Source organism: Oncorhynchus clarkii, chromosome 20, assembly GCF_045791955.1.
Source record: "Oncorhynchus clarkii lewisi isolate Uvic-CL-2024 chromosome 20, UVic_Ocla_1.0, whole genome shotgun sequence".
In the NCBI taxonomy this organism is placed as follows: domain Eukaryota; kingdom Metazoa; phylum Chordata; class Actinopteri; order Salmoniformes; family Salmonidae; genus Oncorhynchus; species Oncorhynchus clarkii.
Window position 1 is genome coordinate 10,497,671 of NC_092166.1, and position 17,290 is coordinate 10,514,960.

General features: G+C 40.1%; 2 protein-coding genes across 2 annotated transcripts; both read left to right on the top strand.

The window, feature by feature from the left end:
* The first annotated feature begins 1,629 nt into the window (after positions 1-1,629).
* Positions 1,630-3,463, top strand: LOC139377250 (regulator of G-protein signaling 21-like). Its single transcript, XM_071120257.1, has 3 exons — positions 1,630-1,738; positions 2,027-2,193; positions 3,117-3,463. The coding sequence occupies exons 1-3, from the start codon at positions 1,630-1,632 to the stop codon at positions 3,285-3,287; spliced, it is 447 nt and encodes a 148-aa protein (XP_070976358.1). The 3' UTR covers positions 3,288-3,463.
* Positions 3,464-8,533: 5,070 nt separating this feature from the next.
* LOC139375858 (regulator of G-protein signaling 21-like) lies at positions 8,534-11,025 on the top strand. Its single transcript, XM_071117790.1, has 5 exons — positions 8,534-8,842; positions 9,040-9,099; positions 9,191-9,252; positions 9,413-9,579; positions 9,957-11,025. The coding sequence occupies exons 1-5, from the start codon at positions 8,760-8,762 to the stop codon at positions 10,140-10,142; spliced, it is 558 nt and encodes a 185-aa protein (XP_070973891.1). The 5' UTR covers positions 8,534-8,759; the 3' UTR covers positions 10,143-11,025.
* Positions 11,026-17,290: the final 6,265 nt, after the last annotated feature.

Here is a 17,290-nt window from a genome sequence, read left to right on the forward strand (position 1 = left end):
TACCCACCTAAATAAATAACAACCAAATCAGCAATAAACATTGTCTCAGAGTCTGAAGTGCACCGATGACAACACTTCTAAGCACTGTGCGAGACAGGCACCTCTTTTGAAAATCAAATGTCCTAGTCTTGGTTTGTCCACACGGATGCAAATCGGGATCCCTGTGGTGTTTTCCATCACCTGGTGAGATTTACATTCCTGGTTTTGTTTTGGAAGCACATTAGGTCTTGGGTTGGATGACAATATGGGGGTCAGGATAGAGACACAGGCAGCACTGTCCTCGTACACCATGAAGACTGCCGTCATATACCATGACACACCATCGTTTATCTCCATTAGACAATACATCACGTGTCTGACACACATGGGGTTTGGGTTTCCTATAGGCAGAAAGGGTATACCTTGCACTGATTGCAACTGTTGATGACCTTTGACCCTGCATCTCCACCAGATGTTAAATACTTAGCACCACTCAAAAGCACACAAATTATCTAGTAACTCCAATGTACATGCTCTGATTCGCACGAAAGCCAACGAAGCCTAGTTGTATTGTAGAGTTAGATTTGGCAGACATATATCATATGCAGTATGCACAGAGTGCAGCCCAGTGCATAGCATACCATATTGTTGTCCATGTGTCCTTGAGATGAACGTGATAGTCCACAACGGATATGCAAATCCAGTGTAATACACAGGACGCAGGCCATTTCCCTTTATGCTCTATTCGTTTACAGCCAGGCTCCCGTCGACTGGCTTCATCAGCCAGGTCGCAGTTCTCAACTAGCCTACCTGGTTAAATAAAGGTGAAATAAAGGTGAAATAAAATGTATGTATTGGGGAACCATGCACTGGCTGACTATTCTTCTGTAATAATATATAGCCATGTGTATGTTTATTTTATGAATCTTGTTTTAACTGCCTATGGATGACTATCTAAAAGAGATTTTGGTAGCACTTTGTTTTACTGTGCAGTATTTATCCACTGAGAAATAATGTGGTGAAACGGTTCATTGTACGCTCTTTTGACATTAGGGTTGTATTGGGATGATGTACTCTGCCTTTCATCCTCATATCTATAAATGATATTGAGGTGGACAGGATATAACAGAAGGCATGAGGGCCACTCCTTGAATCACAGGTGTATACTCTCTCACCAAATATTTATATATATACCCTCTCTCCAAACATCACCTTTGCATACTGATTTTCATGTGTTCCAAGGGGAGCCTTGTTTAGATCAGTCCATGCAACTTAACTCCTTCACCTCAAAACAATCCCAATCACAGCTTCACACTGGCAGGAACTATTTTCTCTCTCCCAGACAGACAACGCAGCCATGGCAATAAAGTGAGTTTCTTTATGTCTGATTCTGTAAATGAATGACTCCATTTTTCAACGTAAATTACAACTTGCTACAGAAATGTGAAGTGTCGTATGTCCATTTTGGGATTTAAGTCGATATAAATATATAATGTATTGGATAACAGGTCATTTGAATTTTTGATGCTCTGTTGACTGGACAAAAAAAATAAAAAAGGAATTGATGAAAACGATATTAATCTATTTTCTCTCCAGGTGTGAGGTAGATTTGATATTGTGTTTTGAGAACCACTGATTACTGCGCTAGTGATGGATCTCAACACTCTTTTCAAGGGTAGATTTTGTTGCTTTCCCAAGGACCCGCTTGAAGAGGCTGAGACTTGGGGAGAGTCTGTGGACAAACTCCTGGGTTGTAAACGTGAGGACGAAGTTATATATTTTTACTATATTGCCTGTCTGAAAGGCATCACCAAGCCTGCTAAACGAGTTACGGAGGATATCGGATATAGGAAATTATTATTGTCTGTTACCAGTAACTATATATATCAAGTTAGTATTACTGCCAGTAACTAAAATGTATCAAGTTAGTATTACTGACTTTATCAGAACTCATGTTCATATACTTTCTAACAATAACAAACAATGAGAAATTCCTATTTCCAATAAATCTTACGTTTTTCCTTTTCATATTCCTCCCTATTTCCAGCCGGGCAGGCGGCTTTCCGAGAATTCCTTAAATCAGAGTATAGTGAGGAGAATATTCTGTTTTGGCTGGCCTGTGAGGAGTACAAGAACATCACGTCTCTTCCAGAGATGATCTCATCTGCAAACAGGATCTACTCAGAGTTTGTGGAATGTGAAGCACCGAGACAGGTAAGTAACCATCTGGGACTATGTATCATGGTGCTGAACAGGATTGGGGAGGAACTGATTACATGTAATCCGATTACAAAGAAACTGTAACTGTAATCAGTCATGTGACCTGCAAAACTATTGTAATCGGATTACAGATACTTTTGGAAAACTAGATGATTACTTCTTGGATTACTTTTAAATTTAGGAAGGATGTTGCAAAGAAAAAATATACATTATGACACATTTCCGTTTTCTCAATGACATTCAATTCAGTGTTGAAAAAATATGCAAGTTTAAATTTGTTCCACTTGAGCGAGTCTGACCACAAGTCAGAGACCACTATGATGACACACCAAATGCTTTTGATGGATCATTTATGTCTTCCTCTAATGCCTCTTAAGGGGAAAGTAATCCAAAAGTAACTGAAAATAATATGATTACGTTACTGAGTTTTGGATAATACAAAAGTGGCATTACTGATTACAATTTTGGACAGGTAACGAGTAACTGTAACAGATTACATTTAGAAAGTAACCTACCCAGGGCTGATTCTGAACTAGGATCAGTTAATCCTTTTAGATCATAATGAATAAGATGAAATGGGCCATGAGAGAACTGATCCTAGATCAGCACTCCTACTCTGACATGCTTGACACATATGTTATCACAATCTGGTAAAACCGTATAAAACTCCACATTTCAACACTATTTGATATAACAAACTTCTCTGAAAATTAACAAATTCCTTAAAGGACCTGGTTGGATCTACACCCGGTAATGCTTTTCATTGCGCATATGCAGAGATTTATTACAGAGATATTTAAATCGGTATGAGCTGTGTAGTCAGTAGACATAAGATCTAGATAAATCTAGAAATCAATATAATGAAAAAAGAAAGACCAAAGAAATGCATATTACTGTACATTGTGTTTTGTTTAAAGATCAATATTGATTGTGGGACCAGAGAAAATATCACCAAGAACATCTCTCAGCCGAGCCTGACCTCTTTCGACACGGCACAGAAGTTGATCTACAGTCTGATGGCCAGGGATTGTTACCCACGATTCCTCAAGTCAGACGTCTACCAGGATATGCTGAGGGGAGCAAGGTGACTCTCTCAAACGACAAACACTCTAAAAGTGTTTCTCAACCTTTTATGTACCACAGATTGGCAAGATATATATAGTCCCTCCATCCATGGAGGACCACTTAGATTAAAGGGGTAGTTCACTTTTTGGAGGTGTTATCTTATTTTCAATTTACCTAGGGTTTTGTTACCTGGGATGTAGTTTAGCGATGTCCAGAATATCCTGGCTAGAACGTTTTAACCTTTTACGGCAGTGGGCTAAATCAGGGTCACACGGAGTGACTCTTGGTAGTCTTAAACAAATCTACTTTGAAACAAAAGTATACACCTCACACACATGGTTATGGGCTTACAAAAAAGAAGACACATGTACCATGTCAGATATAGAGTTGAAATGTAATTCCATTTTGAGTTTGCATCCCAATATTACACTTGATATACATCACAGAAGACTGAAATATAACAAAACTGAAATACCAGATTTTTGTTGGGCTTTTTTAATAATCTTTATTAATGATGAAATTATTAAATATATGAATAACATTCCACCCATGAGGCCAAAGACGGAGCTTTTGGTCATTGATTGCAGGAAAAGGCTACATGTAGCAATGCAAGTGGAAACATATTGTATCATAGTGATTCAAAATAGTGAACTATCCCTTTAATGCGTGGCAATCCTTAATTGAAATAACAAAGTGGGAAACCTCTCCTCTGTTTTGGTAAAAAGCTGAGGAATGGGCCTGAAGAAATGTAACAACATTTACAACATTGGAGTAAAATAAGCTAATATTTGGGGTTCTGATGGGTTTTGGCAGTTGAACTATACTCGTGAGTTATATTTGTCAAGACTCAATGGGTACATATCATTAATCTATACCTCCAAAAATGGATTTCGCAACTGCAGATTGCCCCATTAAAACTAGCACTTGAGAACAGACTAAATGGCAGTCAGCTAACCATCTAACCATAAATCATCTAACTGGTCCAGAGGTTGAGAAACACTACTCTAAAACATGAAGTATAAACTGGTTGGTTCCAGCCCTGAATGCTGATTGGCTGAAAGCCATGATATATCAGACCGTATTGCACGGGTATGACAAAACATTTATTTTTACTGCTATAATTACGTTGGTAACCAGTTTATAACAGCAATAAGGCACCTCGGGGGTTTGTGGTATATGGCCAATATACCACGGCTATAGGCTGATTTCAGAGATAGCTTTTCTTAAACTTGTGACTACATTTCATGGGTTGATTCCATTCTCACTTAAAATAGAAGAGGAATTACTGTATATATTATAATGTGTGAAATGTTGTTGTATTTCACTGTTAGAGACTAAAAGTTGCTGTTAGAGACTAAAAGTTACCCCTTTTGACCATAAATTAAATGACAAAATAAGCTCTTAATTTGTATCAATAGTATTATCACTTTTGTAATTTTATGTAATCAGATACTGTCTCAAATTGAAACTGTCTCAAAATTATCTGAATAAATCAAGCATTATATTCAAAATAAAATAAACTATGCAAATGAGTTTCCAAACTCCTGTCCTTCTGTGTGGAGAGATAGGTGCAATTGGTATTCAGGCCTTTAAAGTTCCCAGTCAACCAGGGAGACAAAGAGAAGGCCTTTTCTTTCACAATGTATCGCTTTCATTTTGAATTTGATGCAAAACATCCCAATTGTTTTGATTGACCATGATTTGTGGTCCGATTAACTTCCCTTCTCCCTGAAGAGAGCACACATTCACTCCCCATCGAGGATAAATATGAATGGAAATAACAAATATGATGCAAACTCCCTCTTGCCCGAGCTGGCATCAATCCAATACTTCAAAATCCATGAGGGGGGCGTGAGCAAGTCGACACACTTCAAGAATCCAGGCTGTATCACAACTGGCCGTGATGGGAGTCCCATAGGGCGGCGCACAATTTGCCCAGTGTCATCCGGGTTTGGCCGGTGTAGGACGTAATTATAAATAAGATTTTGTTCTTAACTGACTTGCCTAGTTAAATAAAGGTTCAATTAAAATTACAATGACATATTTTTTTAATGGTTAGAAGGGTTTTGGAGGGATATGGTCCCTGAAGTGCGTGGAGGTTTCCAACTCCAGATGGCAGCAAAGCTCTCAAGTTAACTTACGTTAATGTAGTATGGAGGCTTTAACTTAATCAAATGAAACTGGCCCTGCACCAGAAGATGAGGAGAAACTTCCTCCTACAGTGAATGGTGTGTACATTTAGCACAGAAAACAGACGCTGCACAAGATTCACATCGACCGTTATGAACCACCACCATATTATGTTACAGACAACGTGTGGACATTTCTGGAGGAACTTTCTCATCATTGAAGGACAGTACAACTTTTTCAGATTTTCAAGACTGATCAAATAGAGCTTTAAACCACAGTGTTTAGATGCTCTGAAAAGTGAGTTTAATGTGCGTACTGGGGTCAAAGGTGCATTGCTGTGCGATGGCCTGATAGAGGCCCTTTGCATACTTTACGTAACCATGGTGAGGGCATGCAAAGTGAGCCTAGGTATACAGTACATGTTTCCCAGAATACACGTGGTTTCATAGAAAGTCTCCAATGTCTGTCGGGCTTGAATTCTACATTGGCCTCTTAAAATAGCACTCACATTTTCTTCACGAAATGTCCTTTTTCTAGTTATATATAATATAACTGTATCCCATAGGGCGGCGCACAATTGGCCCAGCCTTGTCTGGGTTAGGGTTTGGCCGGGGTAGGCCGTTGTTGTAAATAAGAATTTGTTCTTAACTGACTTGTCTAGTTAAAATAAAGGTTACTTTTAAATGTAAAAAATATATAAAATATGTTATCATGCACAAAATGCTAAACAATCCAATCTGAATGCTCTGTGTGGGCTGCAGTTAGCACGTATGTTAGGAGGTATACAATACTGTCACAGTGCATTCAGTAGTCCGTTAGGTTTCAAAATAACGCACTGTACCTAATGTCAATATGCCAATTCTATGTCATTGGAACATAGAACAATCCTATGTCATTGGAACATAGAACAATCCTATGTCATTGGAACATAGAACAATCCTATGTCATTGGAACATAGAACAATCCTATGTCATTGGAACATAGAACAATCCTATGTCATTGGAACATAGAACAATCCTATGTCATTGGAACATAGAACAATCCTATGTCAGTGGAACATAGAACAATCCTATGTCATTGGAACATAGAACAATCATATGTCAGTGGAACATAGAACAATCCTATGTCAGTGGAACATAGAACAATCCTATGTCATTGGAACATAGGATTGTTCTATGTACCAATGACATAGCATTGTTCTATGTCAGTGGAACATAGAACAATTCTATGTCAGTGGACTGACTATAGCTCATGTCGAATACACTGCCTCCCATATATTTAATTTATGGGATATTTTATTTATTTATTTTCAGGTCCTCATATGACATTACACATTTCAGTTGGCTGCGTAGGACAGAGGAAGTAGGTGGTTTGGTCAGTCACATGTGATCTGCCAACCGAAAGTGGGACGTTTTGTTCTGTTTGGTTTTTGAATGTTCAGGTTATTTTCAGAGGTGCTATGTAAACTACATGGCAGGGGTGGGGTTGAGTTGTGAACACCACAACTTCCTCTGGGTTTTCTCTGCTCTTATTTACCTCTGATGGTGGTAGACCTACTGTACAGTACAAATCTACAAGGCGTGCACACAAACACTCAGATGCACGCACACACAGAGAGAGACACAGAGAGACAGAGAGAGAGAGAGAGAGAGACACAGAGAGACACAGAGAGACACAGAGACAGAGAGAGAGAGAGAGAGAGAGAGAGAGAGAGAGAGAGATTGATTAACGGATACAAAGCTGACAGGAATGCTTCAAAGTGATGAGAAATACTGCTGCATTGAACCTGCCATGCTGTGGTCAATATACTATTTGAATATCATTTGTTTTATGTTGATCTACAATCTTTACAGGACACATCATGAAACGGTCATGTATTCCTGAGGACTGTATCTGAAGCATTATGTTCTCTGCTACCATGTGACCATCACACAGTTATCCTGAATGATTCTTCCCAGTGGCACTAACTGTTAGCATCACTGATGTAAAAGCAACACTGACTACTGGTTTTGTCAGCTCAGTTGTCATATGCTAAAGATCTGCCTTTCTTTTTAACTTGAAGATGCAGTCTGGGATATTAAAGCACTTACAAATTTGGAACATATCGTACAAATTTACAGGATGTAACATGTCATAGGAAATGGAGGATGTAGTACACAATTGTTCACAACTTTCGGGGACCCCTTTCAAAACTGCTGGCTAAAATATATATATTTTTTTAAAGCTCTGGAGAACCACTTTAAGTGTCTTTGACAGCATGATGTCTAAACCTATAGTCAAGACTAACTTTTTATTTTTTTATTTTAACTATTGTGATCCGGCCCCAATGTATCTGTGTATAAAACATACGGTATATTATTGGTTCTCTGTGACAGAAAAGGAAATGTCAGAGGCCACTACTGGGAGACTAAAAGATGGGCAGTGGGGGTTTACAGTGATGAATCCAGGCAAATCTTTGAGGTGCTGTATTTTCCCTTCTGCCTGCACCCTATTTCATTTGTAATATATGCCATTTAGCAGATGCTTACAGTCATGCATGCATACATTTTACATATGGGTGGTCCCGGGAATCTAACCCACTTATCCTGCCGTTGTAAGCGCCAAGCTCTACCATCTGAGCTACATAGGACCAATAATGTCTGCCAAAAACTCCAGATAAGATGATTAATGGGGAAATAATGCATCCAGGTGTCATGATACCAACTCTACTGACACCTACACCAAAGTATTGTACTGTACTGTCTCATACAAAAGGTTATACTCTTCAAAAGGCAAAAGTTCATGTTGGTAGAAAGTCCAGTAAAAAAAAAAAAGCAGGCATTGACGCACACCCCAAAATGCTTGTAAATGTGTTAACTAACAGAGGGTAAACTGTATTTTAAAAAATAAATAGATATAGAGTCACATTTAGAGTGCTGGAAACAGAAGTTCCAGAATCATGGGACCTGAAATCAAAAGGCCTTCTTATGAAAGTACAACTTCCACCTGACAAATGTTTGAAAACTTTAACAATTAGATTTATTTTTTATACCTATGCCAACCAGCAGAGTAAAGGTAAATATCTGCTTATCTGTTGTTTAAATTTCCACTGTCATATTTGCATCTCCTGGCCTTACTCTGTGCAGGTTTCTGAACGTGCAGACAAGCAACTGCATTGAGCTGGTTTGAACAAACGAGCGTCATACCTTACTTCCTCTATTTTTTTGCGGTTTGTAACGAACGAAACGCGTGACGCTCACAGCAGCCATATTCTGTATAAAGAGGGGTGTTGATGAGACTGTCAAAATAGATACACTTTGACAACTAACAGAGAACCACAACACTGAGTGCTACATACACAGAACCCAACTATTGTTCCCCCAAACATGCCTATCTCAGTCACGTCACCATCAAGGGAACTGCATTCACACAACATGGACATGGACGACAAGAGGAGAAATCAGACGAGGTGAGTTTTTGCAGTATTGTTGATACATTTTACATTCAAAGTTGGTTTATTGGTCATTCGGCACTTGCAGATTTAATTGTTTTGAATGACGTTGCTGGTTTCCTTTGCACTTAGGAACCAGATATCTTTTGGGTTTATTGTGCATGTGCACTTTTTTGTGTTTTACAATGTATTCACCTATTTACTTCATGTTTCAGGGGAAGCGACTTGAAATCCCGACTACAGCGCAGATCTTCCCAAACCCCCAACACTGAACGGTAAATAGGGTAGACTCTGTCAGGACACATCCAGGAGCCACATCTCCATCCAGGGTTTTGATCTGAAACTAAATGTCCTCTACTTTTACAGACTTAGCCCCGAGGAAATTATCCTGTGGTCCCAGTCTTTGGAGAGACTTCTCGCATCGAAATGTAAGCATTTCCTGTACTTCAAAACAACATTTAAACATACAACAGGAGGTTGATGATATAATCGTCATATGTCCATTTTCATAGGTTTGCAGGTTGTTCAGCCTAGCTAAGTCTGTCTGTGTGTGTGTGTGTGTGTGTCCCCCCTCCCCTCCCCCTTTAGATGGCATGACAACATTTCAAGCCTTCCTGAAGTCGGAGTTCAGTGACGAGAACATTGAGTTCTGGCTGATCTGTCAAGACTACAAGAAGATCAAGTCGTCCTTCAGACTGTCCTCCAGGGCCAAGAAAATCTACAAGACATATATTGAAGCCGAGGCTCCAAAAGAGGTGTGTTGAAGTCAGAGGGCTGTTTTTACAAACGATTCAACGTGGAGTGCCTGGATACAGCCATTAACCGTGGTATATTGGCCATATACCACAAACCCCCAAGGTGCCTTATTGCTATTATAAACTGGTAACAAACTAAATTAATTAGAACAGTAAACATAAATGTTTTGTCATACCTGTGGTATACGGTCTGATATATCATGGCTTTCAGCCAATCAGCATTCAGGGCTCAAACCACCCAGTTTATAATACATTACGAAAAGCATGTAGATTTTTGATCATGTATGTATTTACTATACTATATTTACTATTTACTATATATGGACACATCTGCTTGTATCCACCAAGTCTCATCAGTTTACTCTCTCTCTCGCCAGATCAACATTGACCACAAGACCAGAGATCTCATCAGGCGGAATGTGAAGACGCCCACCACAGTTTGCTTCGACGAGGCCCAGAGGATTGTGTACAGATTGATGGAGAAAGACTCCTACCCCAGGTTCCTCAGATCCAACATCTACAGGACCTTACTGGACTCTGCATCAGACTACATTAAGGTGTAAATTAATACCAACGGTAGAAACTGGACCGAGGCTTCCAACAATGGACCGCAATGTTAGACAGCCAAGAAGGGTTTGCAAATGGGATTCCTAAGAAGATGTTTCCAAATGTGAATTCTACTGGGTACAGAGATAAGAGGCCAAAGGGAAACAGAACGTACAGAAGCGACTTTGAATCGTTGTTGACATTTGTGTCTAGTAGTCTATGTGCTTCCACTTGAAAGATAAACACAACAGGGGCAGCAGCAGCTAGTGGTTAAGAGCATTGCGCCAGTAACTGAAAAGTCGTTGCCCTTAAGCAAGGTGCTTAACCCTAATTGCTCCTGTGAGTCGCTCTGGATAAGAGAGTCAGCTAAATTAATACAAATGTAAGTTAAACATATGATACATAGAAAAGGATTACATAGAACATAGAAATAGATTGTATTTCTATGACAGAGATGGGGTGCTGGGGGATTACCTTGCAGAGTATGTGATAGTTAGGGACTTTCTGTGTCTTGGGGGATGTTTTCAAGGATGCATATTATGTAGCATGTTAACAGCCAGAGCAGCAACTGCATGAGCAGGTATCTGCAGTTGATCAGTGGAGTTATTTGATGAGACATTAGATGGGATTATCTACTAAGTGTGTCTTTTAAAACCAATTCAAGTTTAGAATAGGATATGTTTTTACTCTGACACCACGCCATGAGGCATGTAAGCTGAAAAACATTATAACATGTTGGAGAATGAATATGTGACGGAATGACAATGTAAACATGTTGTTGTTGCACTGTATTTATGTAAAAAAAAAAAAAAAAGATTTCCAACGTAATGAATGTATTTGTTTGCTAAATTAGGATCTTACTGAATATAAATTCAATAAAAACACATACATTCACACACACAACAATTACTGCTTCAAACCTTCAAAACACTGATAATTTACTTAGCACATTATAAGGTCTATTAAAGACCAGTTTTGTTGAAGAAGCTTCACACATTTTACTGAAAAGGTCACTTTTTACTTCAAGCATTTGGGTAAATTATGCATTATGCATCTGAACAAAATAACAGCCAGATAGTTTAACAGTTAATGCATAGAAAGATATAAAAAGGCTTGTAATATGTTGTAAGACATCATAAAGGCGCCTACATGCTAATAACAACTTATAAAGCATTACACCAGGATGCTTTAGTTTAGGTAAAGTGTTACCATGAGAAGGTTTTGGCGGGAGAGAATCTAACTTTACGTGGCAGTTTGTCGCTTCCTGTACCAGTTCTCTGTTTCAGATGTGTTTGGTTGTTGATTGAGGTAGTGAGACAAAGAAAAACACATCATGACAAATCGTCATAATTTCCTTGTTTAGACAACACTGTGTATTAGTAACCAGTTTCTACTCATTTAACTGGGTCGTGTGACAGTCAGAAGCCTCAGAACGGTCGGGTTAGCAGACTTTCTATCTCGTCAGAAGAACAGGATGTGTGGAAGTTTTTTTTGTGCTGTGTTCTGACGGAGAGAGATATAGCACAGACATATCATTGACAAAAAACTGCAAGTTGAAAATCCTGCTTATCAGGCACAGAAACACATAACTTTTTTCTCACAAGTGTAGCAAAGGTTGTGAGCTCTGAAAACAACGTGTTCCCTCTAATGACTGTAATAAGAATATATTGAATGCATTATCAGCAATTACCGTAACTAAACAAATTATTGGGATTCATGGTAAATGTACTACTGGTGATATATTGTATGTAATGGGGAATTGATAGACGCTAACTATCAGAGGGCAAACAATTTACACAATGAAGTTATGAAACAATAAATACACACAAATTGGCAGGAGAGAGTGCATTCTGGAGAGAGACACACCATGTGCATCTAAGCCACACTTCCCTTCTTTTAAATTATACCCAAGACGGTTTATCTTCACACATACTGTAGGCCTAAGGCAGTGTTTCCCAACAGTCCTCCAGGACCGCCAACATCACACAATTTTGTTGTACCCCCGGACAAGCAAACCTGATTACACTTGTCAACTAACATCAAAACTGTCCGGGGCTACAACAAAACTGTTTGCCGTTGGGGATCCTGGAGGACTGTTGGAAACACTGCCTTAGACCTACAGTATGTGTGAAGATAGACCGTCTTGGGTATAATTTGGCCCAAGGAATACTCTCAGGAACGGTTTCAGGTCCAACGCAGTAGCCATTTATGGAAAACCAATGCAATTTATTATGTCAATTTTATCAAATTGCTTGGGTTGACACCTTGTTTCGACACAACTGTTTATGTGCTAAGGTTTGCATGATAGCTCATTCTACTCTGGGTTTGGGGGCTCCTGTAACAAATGGTACCCCGATTGGCAGTGGCACTTCTGTCACAACAGGCGGTAAGATGCGCACTGGTAACCAGCTTGCACTCAGCACTGAACCACACACATTAAAAAATAGACCCAGGGGGAGAAAAAAAACGCTATAATGAAGGTTATCACACCCGCCACAGGTACCAGTGCCATAGCACCTTTACAATCCAGCTGGAAGAAGCTCTGAAAAAAAAATAATAATCACCCCTTCTGTGGTAACAGACAGAGGCAATTCTTAATTTAATCTAATTTCCAGGAATTAAACCAATTGCCTATAGAACCCATAACCTGTATCACTAAGCACCTCATAGGGACTAGTGAGCTACAGGCAGGAAACAGCAATAAATCATTGTAATGAGTCACCTATGAGGGAGGAGTTGTGGACAGAACACACTAAACAGAAAATAACTACCCACAAAACCCATGTGGGCAAGAGCTACCTAAGTATGGTTCTCAATCAGAGACAACGATAGACAGCTGTCCCTGATTGAGAACCACACCCGGCCAAACACAGAAATCAAAAACATAGAAAATGAACATAGAACGCCCACCCTAGTCACACCCTGGCCTAACCAAAATAGAGAATAAAAAGCCAGGGGGTGCCAAGTACCCCCCCCCCCAAAGGTGCGGACTCCGGCCGCAAAACCTGACTAAAGGGTCGGGTCGGGTGGGCCTTCTTACGGCAACAGCTCGGGTGCAGGACGTGGACCCCGCTCCACCTCAGTTTTGGCCCACTTAGGTGGCGCCTCTGGAGCGGGGACCCTCGCAGCGGGCCCCGGACTGGACTGAGGCTCTGGCGGCGCCGGACAGGAGGGGGGCTCTGGCGGCGCCGGACAGGAGGGGGGCTCTGGCGGCGCCGGACAGGAGGGGGGCTCTGGCGGCGCCGGACAGCTCTGGCGGCACCGGACAGCTCTGGCGGCGCCGGACAGGCGGGGGGCTCTGGCGGCGCCGGACAGGCGGGGGGCTCTGGCGGCGCCGGACAGGCGGGGGGCTCTGGCGGCGCCGGACAGGTGCCTGGATGGACCCCAGCCTGTGCCCAGGGTCCCTTGCCTTCCAGTATCTCCTCCCATGTCCATTTCTCCAGATAGCTCTGCTGCTCATCACCACGCTGCTTGGTCCTTTGGTGGTGGGTAGTTCTGTAACGGTTCTCCTTGTCATCTGAGGAAGAGTAGTCAAGATCGGACCAAAATGCAGCGTGGTACGTGTCCATGTTAATACTTATTAGTAACTGAACACGAAAATGACAAAAATAATAACCGAAACAGTTCTGTCTGGTGCAGACACAGAGACAGAAAACAACTACCCACAAACACCAGGTGGGAACAGGCTACCTAAGTATGGTTCTCAATCAGAGACAACGATAGAAAGCTGCCTCTGATTGGGAACCATACCAGGCCAAACACAGAAATACAAAAACATAGAACAAAAACATAGAATGCCCAACCCAAACCCAAAGGAACTAAGGTCTGGACGTAATAGTGTGTTAATGTGATTAGCATGACGTTTGTAAGTAACAGCAAACTTTCCAGGACATAGACATGTCTCATATGGGCAGAAAGCTTAAATAATTTTTAATCTAACTGCAGTGTCCAATTTACAGTAGCTATTACAGTGAATAAATACCATGCTATTGTTTGAAGAGAGTGCACAACAACAGCAAAACATTTATCACGGCAATTGGTTTGATACATTTACCTCTGAAGGTAAATAATGTACTTACATTACTTGCTCTGATTTGTCATCCTATGGGTCCCAGAGATAAACTGAAGCATAGTTTTGTTTGATAAAATACATTTTTATATTCAAATGTAGGAACTGGGTTCTACAGTTTGAACCCCTGCGGTGTCTGCAAGAATTTCCACTGATTGTTTCGATCAGCAGGTTCTCACTTCCTCTGCGTCGGAGTCAATTGGGTCGTCACATGAAAAATATTTTTTCTTAAAATAACATTGTCTACATACCTATCTACCTATGTGCATAGTAACCTACTTCATGTTCCACGTTTGTGGTAACAAAGAAAGGTTAGGCCCTTCAGAACATGACCACAAATTAAGTATGTCTATGTTTGGGCCTGTATTCACAAAGCGTCTCAGAGTAGTGTTGAAGTAGGATCGGTTTTGCCTTTTAAATCATAATGAATTAAAGAGAAGACCTGATCCTAGATCACGGGGTGGCAGGTAACCTAGTGGTTAGAGTGTTGGGGCAGTAATCGAAAAGGTTGCTGGATTGAATCCATGAACCGGCAAGGTAAAAATCTGTCGTTCTGCCTCTGATCAAGGCAGTTAACCCACTGTTCCTAGGCCGTCATTGTAAACAAGAATTTGTTCTTAATTAACTGACTTGCCTAGTTAAATAAAGGTTAAACTTTAAAATAAAATAAATCAGCTCTCCTACTCTGAGACTCTTTGTGAATATGGGTCCTGGTGTTAGACTATTCCTGGGCTGAATACACTTCCTGTTGGTTGGCTACAACCTATAAATAGACTACCACCTGTCAGAGAACATTCCAGTCATTCCTCACCACACCTTCATCCACTGAGGTGTATTTTTAACTCCTCAGTCTATTTAAAGAACATTCTTGACCTGATTGAACAGGATCCTCAACCTGATGATGGAATAGCCTGAGATAACATCTTGGGTAAAGGCCACAAACCCAAGTAACTCATAGATTTCATTCTTCCTATTGAACAGCTAATAACATAGCAGTAGTCTACCAGCAGCAGTCTAGTCTACTTGTTACTTAATTTTACAGTTTTAATATTTCCTAACTTCTATCAATGTTTCTGCCCTTATCCACACTTTTTATGTCTCACAAAAACAAAAAAAAACAGGTGCAAATGCTTTGTAAATTAGGACCCCTGAACTCTACATTTCGCTTACAAAATTAGACAACTCAAAGCACTTGCAATCCTAAAGGGAACATGCAGATACACACTTATTCTCTAAACAATCAATTAATCAATTTTATGTAGCACATTTCTTACAGAGAATGTATTTTAAAGTGCTTTTAACGATCCTTGGATGTGCTGGAGTTTGGCATGGTGGTCTAAAACCGACACCGGACCATGCATTGCCCTCTGCTATGGAGATTTTAATTCCCCCATCTGCAACTTTAAAGCATGTCCATCCACTTATATTCTATCTTTCTCCAATGTATCTTTCTTATGAAGTCACACACACACAAAAAAAACATTTGGATTGATCTAAGTCACAAATAAAATGGTGACATAAACACAACAACTCCTGTCATTCCCTCCTGTTACCTCAGTTTTTATTTTAATGAAGCGTTGTGTTGTCGCTTCGAGATCAGTTTGATCAATGATGAGCACGTAAGCTGATATCCAATGATTACACCTTCTAAAGACAAGAATGTGATTCCATTCAAGAACTAGACATACCTTGTAATGCATTGTTATGTACAGATGTAGGATCTTAATTTGAGCCAGATTGCTACAACAGGAAAATAATCCTGCAGCAACAGGAAATGTGAATTATTTTGTGGATTATAATGAATGGACATTTATGTAGGGGTTGATACATTTTGTATTAGGATAAATCAAGTCTGAAATTTCTAAATGGTAATTACAGACTTTAGGAGCATTTTGAAAACTCAAATACACTACACGTTTGCATTTCCTGTAGTGCAGGAAAATTCTCTGCAAATTAAGATCCTACATCTGTAATTAGCCAATAATAAAGGGGAGCATGAGGTCTGAATCTCGTTGCTCTCATGTGTCCTCATCTATTATTCCACAAAAGGCCTGGAAAGGAAATGTGAGGAATTGGAGTGACGCTTGTCAGATAAAAGCACGCCCAGCTGACCCATAACATAACAGAGACCCATATGTCTCTTAGAGCATGGTGAGACCATGGTTGTCCTATGGTTATTTTTGCATACAACCGTCCCACAACTTTCTGGGAATGGTGCAGGATAGTTTCTCAGTATTTCCTTAATTTAACAACACTTTTACTAAAAGTTCAAACATAGTTACATTTAATTTCAATGTTGGTAATGTTCTAGGAACGTTCTCGGACTGGTAAAGTTTGACATTGAGAATGTTCTAAAAGATGTAAAAAAAAAAAAAAACATTCTTCTCTGGGAATTTCAGTACTTCAGCATAACGTTTCCTACAGTTTTCCTCATGGTTCTAATTCAAATCAAAATCCAACCCAATTTTATTTATCACATACACATGGTTAGCAGATGTTAATGCGAGTGTAGCGAAATGCTTGTGCTTCTAGTTCCGACAGTGCAGTAATATTTAACAAGTAATCTAACAATACTCCCAACAACTACCTAATACACACAAATCTAAAGGGGTGAATGAGAATATGTACATATAAGTATATGGATGAGTGATGGCCGAGCGGCATAGGCAAGGTGCAATAGATGGTATAAAATACAGTATATACATGTGCTATGAGTAATGTAAGATATGTAAACATTATTAAAGTGGCATTATTTAGAGTGTATTGTATAAATTGACTAGTGATCCATTTATTAAAGTGGCCAGTGATTGGGTCTCAATGTAGGCAGCAGCCTCTGAGTTAGTGGTGGCTGTTTAGCAGTTTGATGGCCTTGAGATAGAAGCTGTTTTTCAGTCTCTCGGTCTCAGCTTTGATGCACCTGTACTGACCTCGCCTTCTGGATGGTAGTGGTGTGAACATGCAGTGGCTCGGGCGGTTGATGTCCTTGATGATATTTTGATGATATCGGGTGCTGTAGGTGTCCTGGAGGGCAGGAAGTTTGCCCCCAGTGATGCGTTGTGCAGACTGCACCACCCTCTGGAGAGCCATACGGTTGAG

Coding starts and splice junctions, on each gene's coding strand:
- LOC139375858 (XM_071117790.1), top strand. CDS start 8,760: ATGCCTATCTCAGTCACGTCACCATCAAGGGAACTGCATTCACACAAC. Junction 9,100..9,190: donor CAAACCCCCAACACTGAACG/GTAAATAGGGTA, acceptor CTACTTTTACAG/ACTTAGCCCCGAGGAAATTA. Junction 9,580..9,956: donor AAGCCGAGGCTCCAAAAGAG/GTGTGTTGAAGT, acceptor CTCTCTCGCCAG/ATCAACATTGACCACAAGAC.
- LOC139377250 (XM_071120257.1), top strand. CDS start 1,630: ATGGATCTCAACACTCTTTTCAAGGGTAGATTTTGTTGCTTTCCCAAG. Junction 1,739..2,026: donor CAAACTCCTGGGTTGTAAAC/GTGAGGACGAAG, acceptor CCCTATTTCCAG/CCGGGCAGGCGGCTTTCCGA. Junction 2,194..3,116: donor AATGTGAAGCACCGAGACAG/GTAAGTAACCAT, acceptor TTTTGTTTAAAG/ATCAATATTGATTGTGGGAC.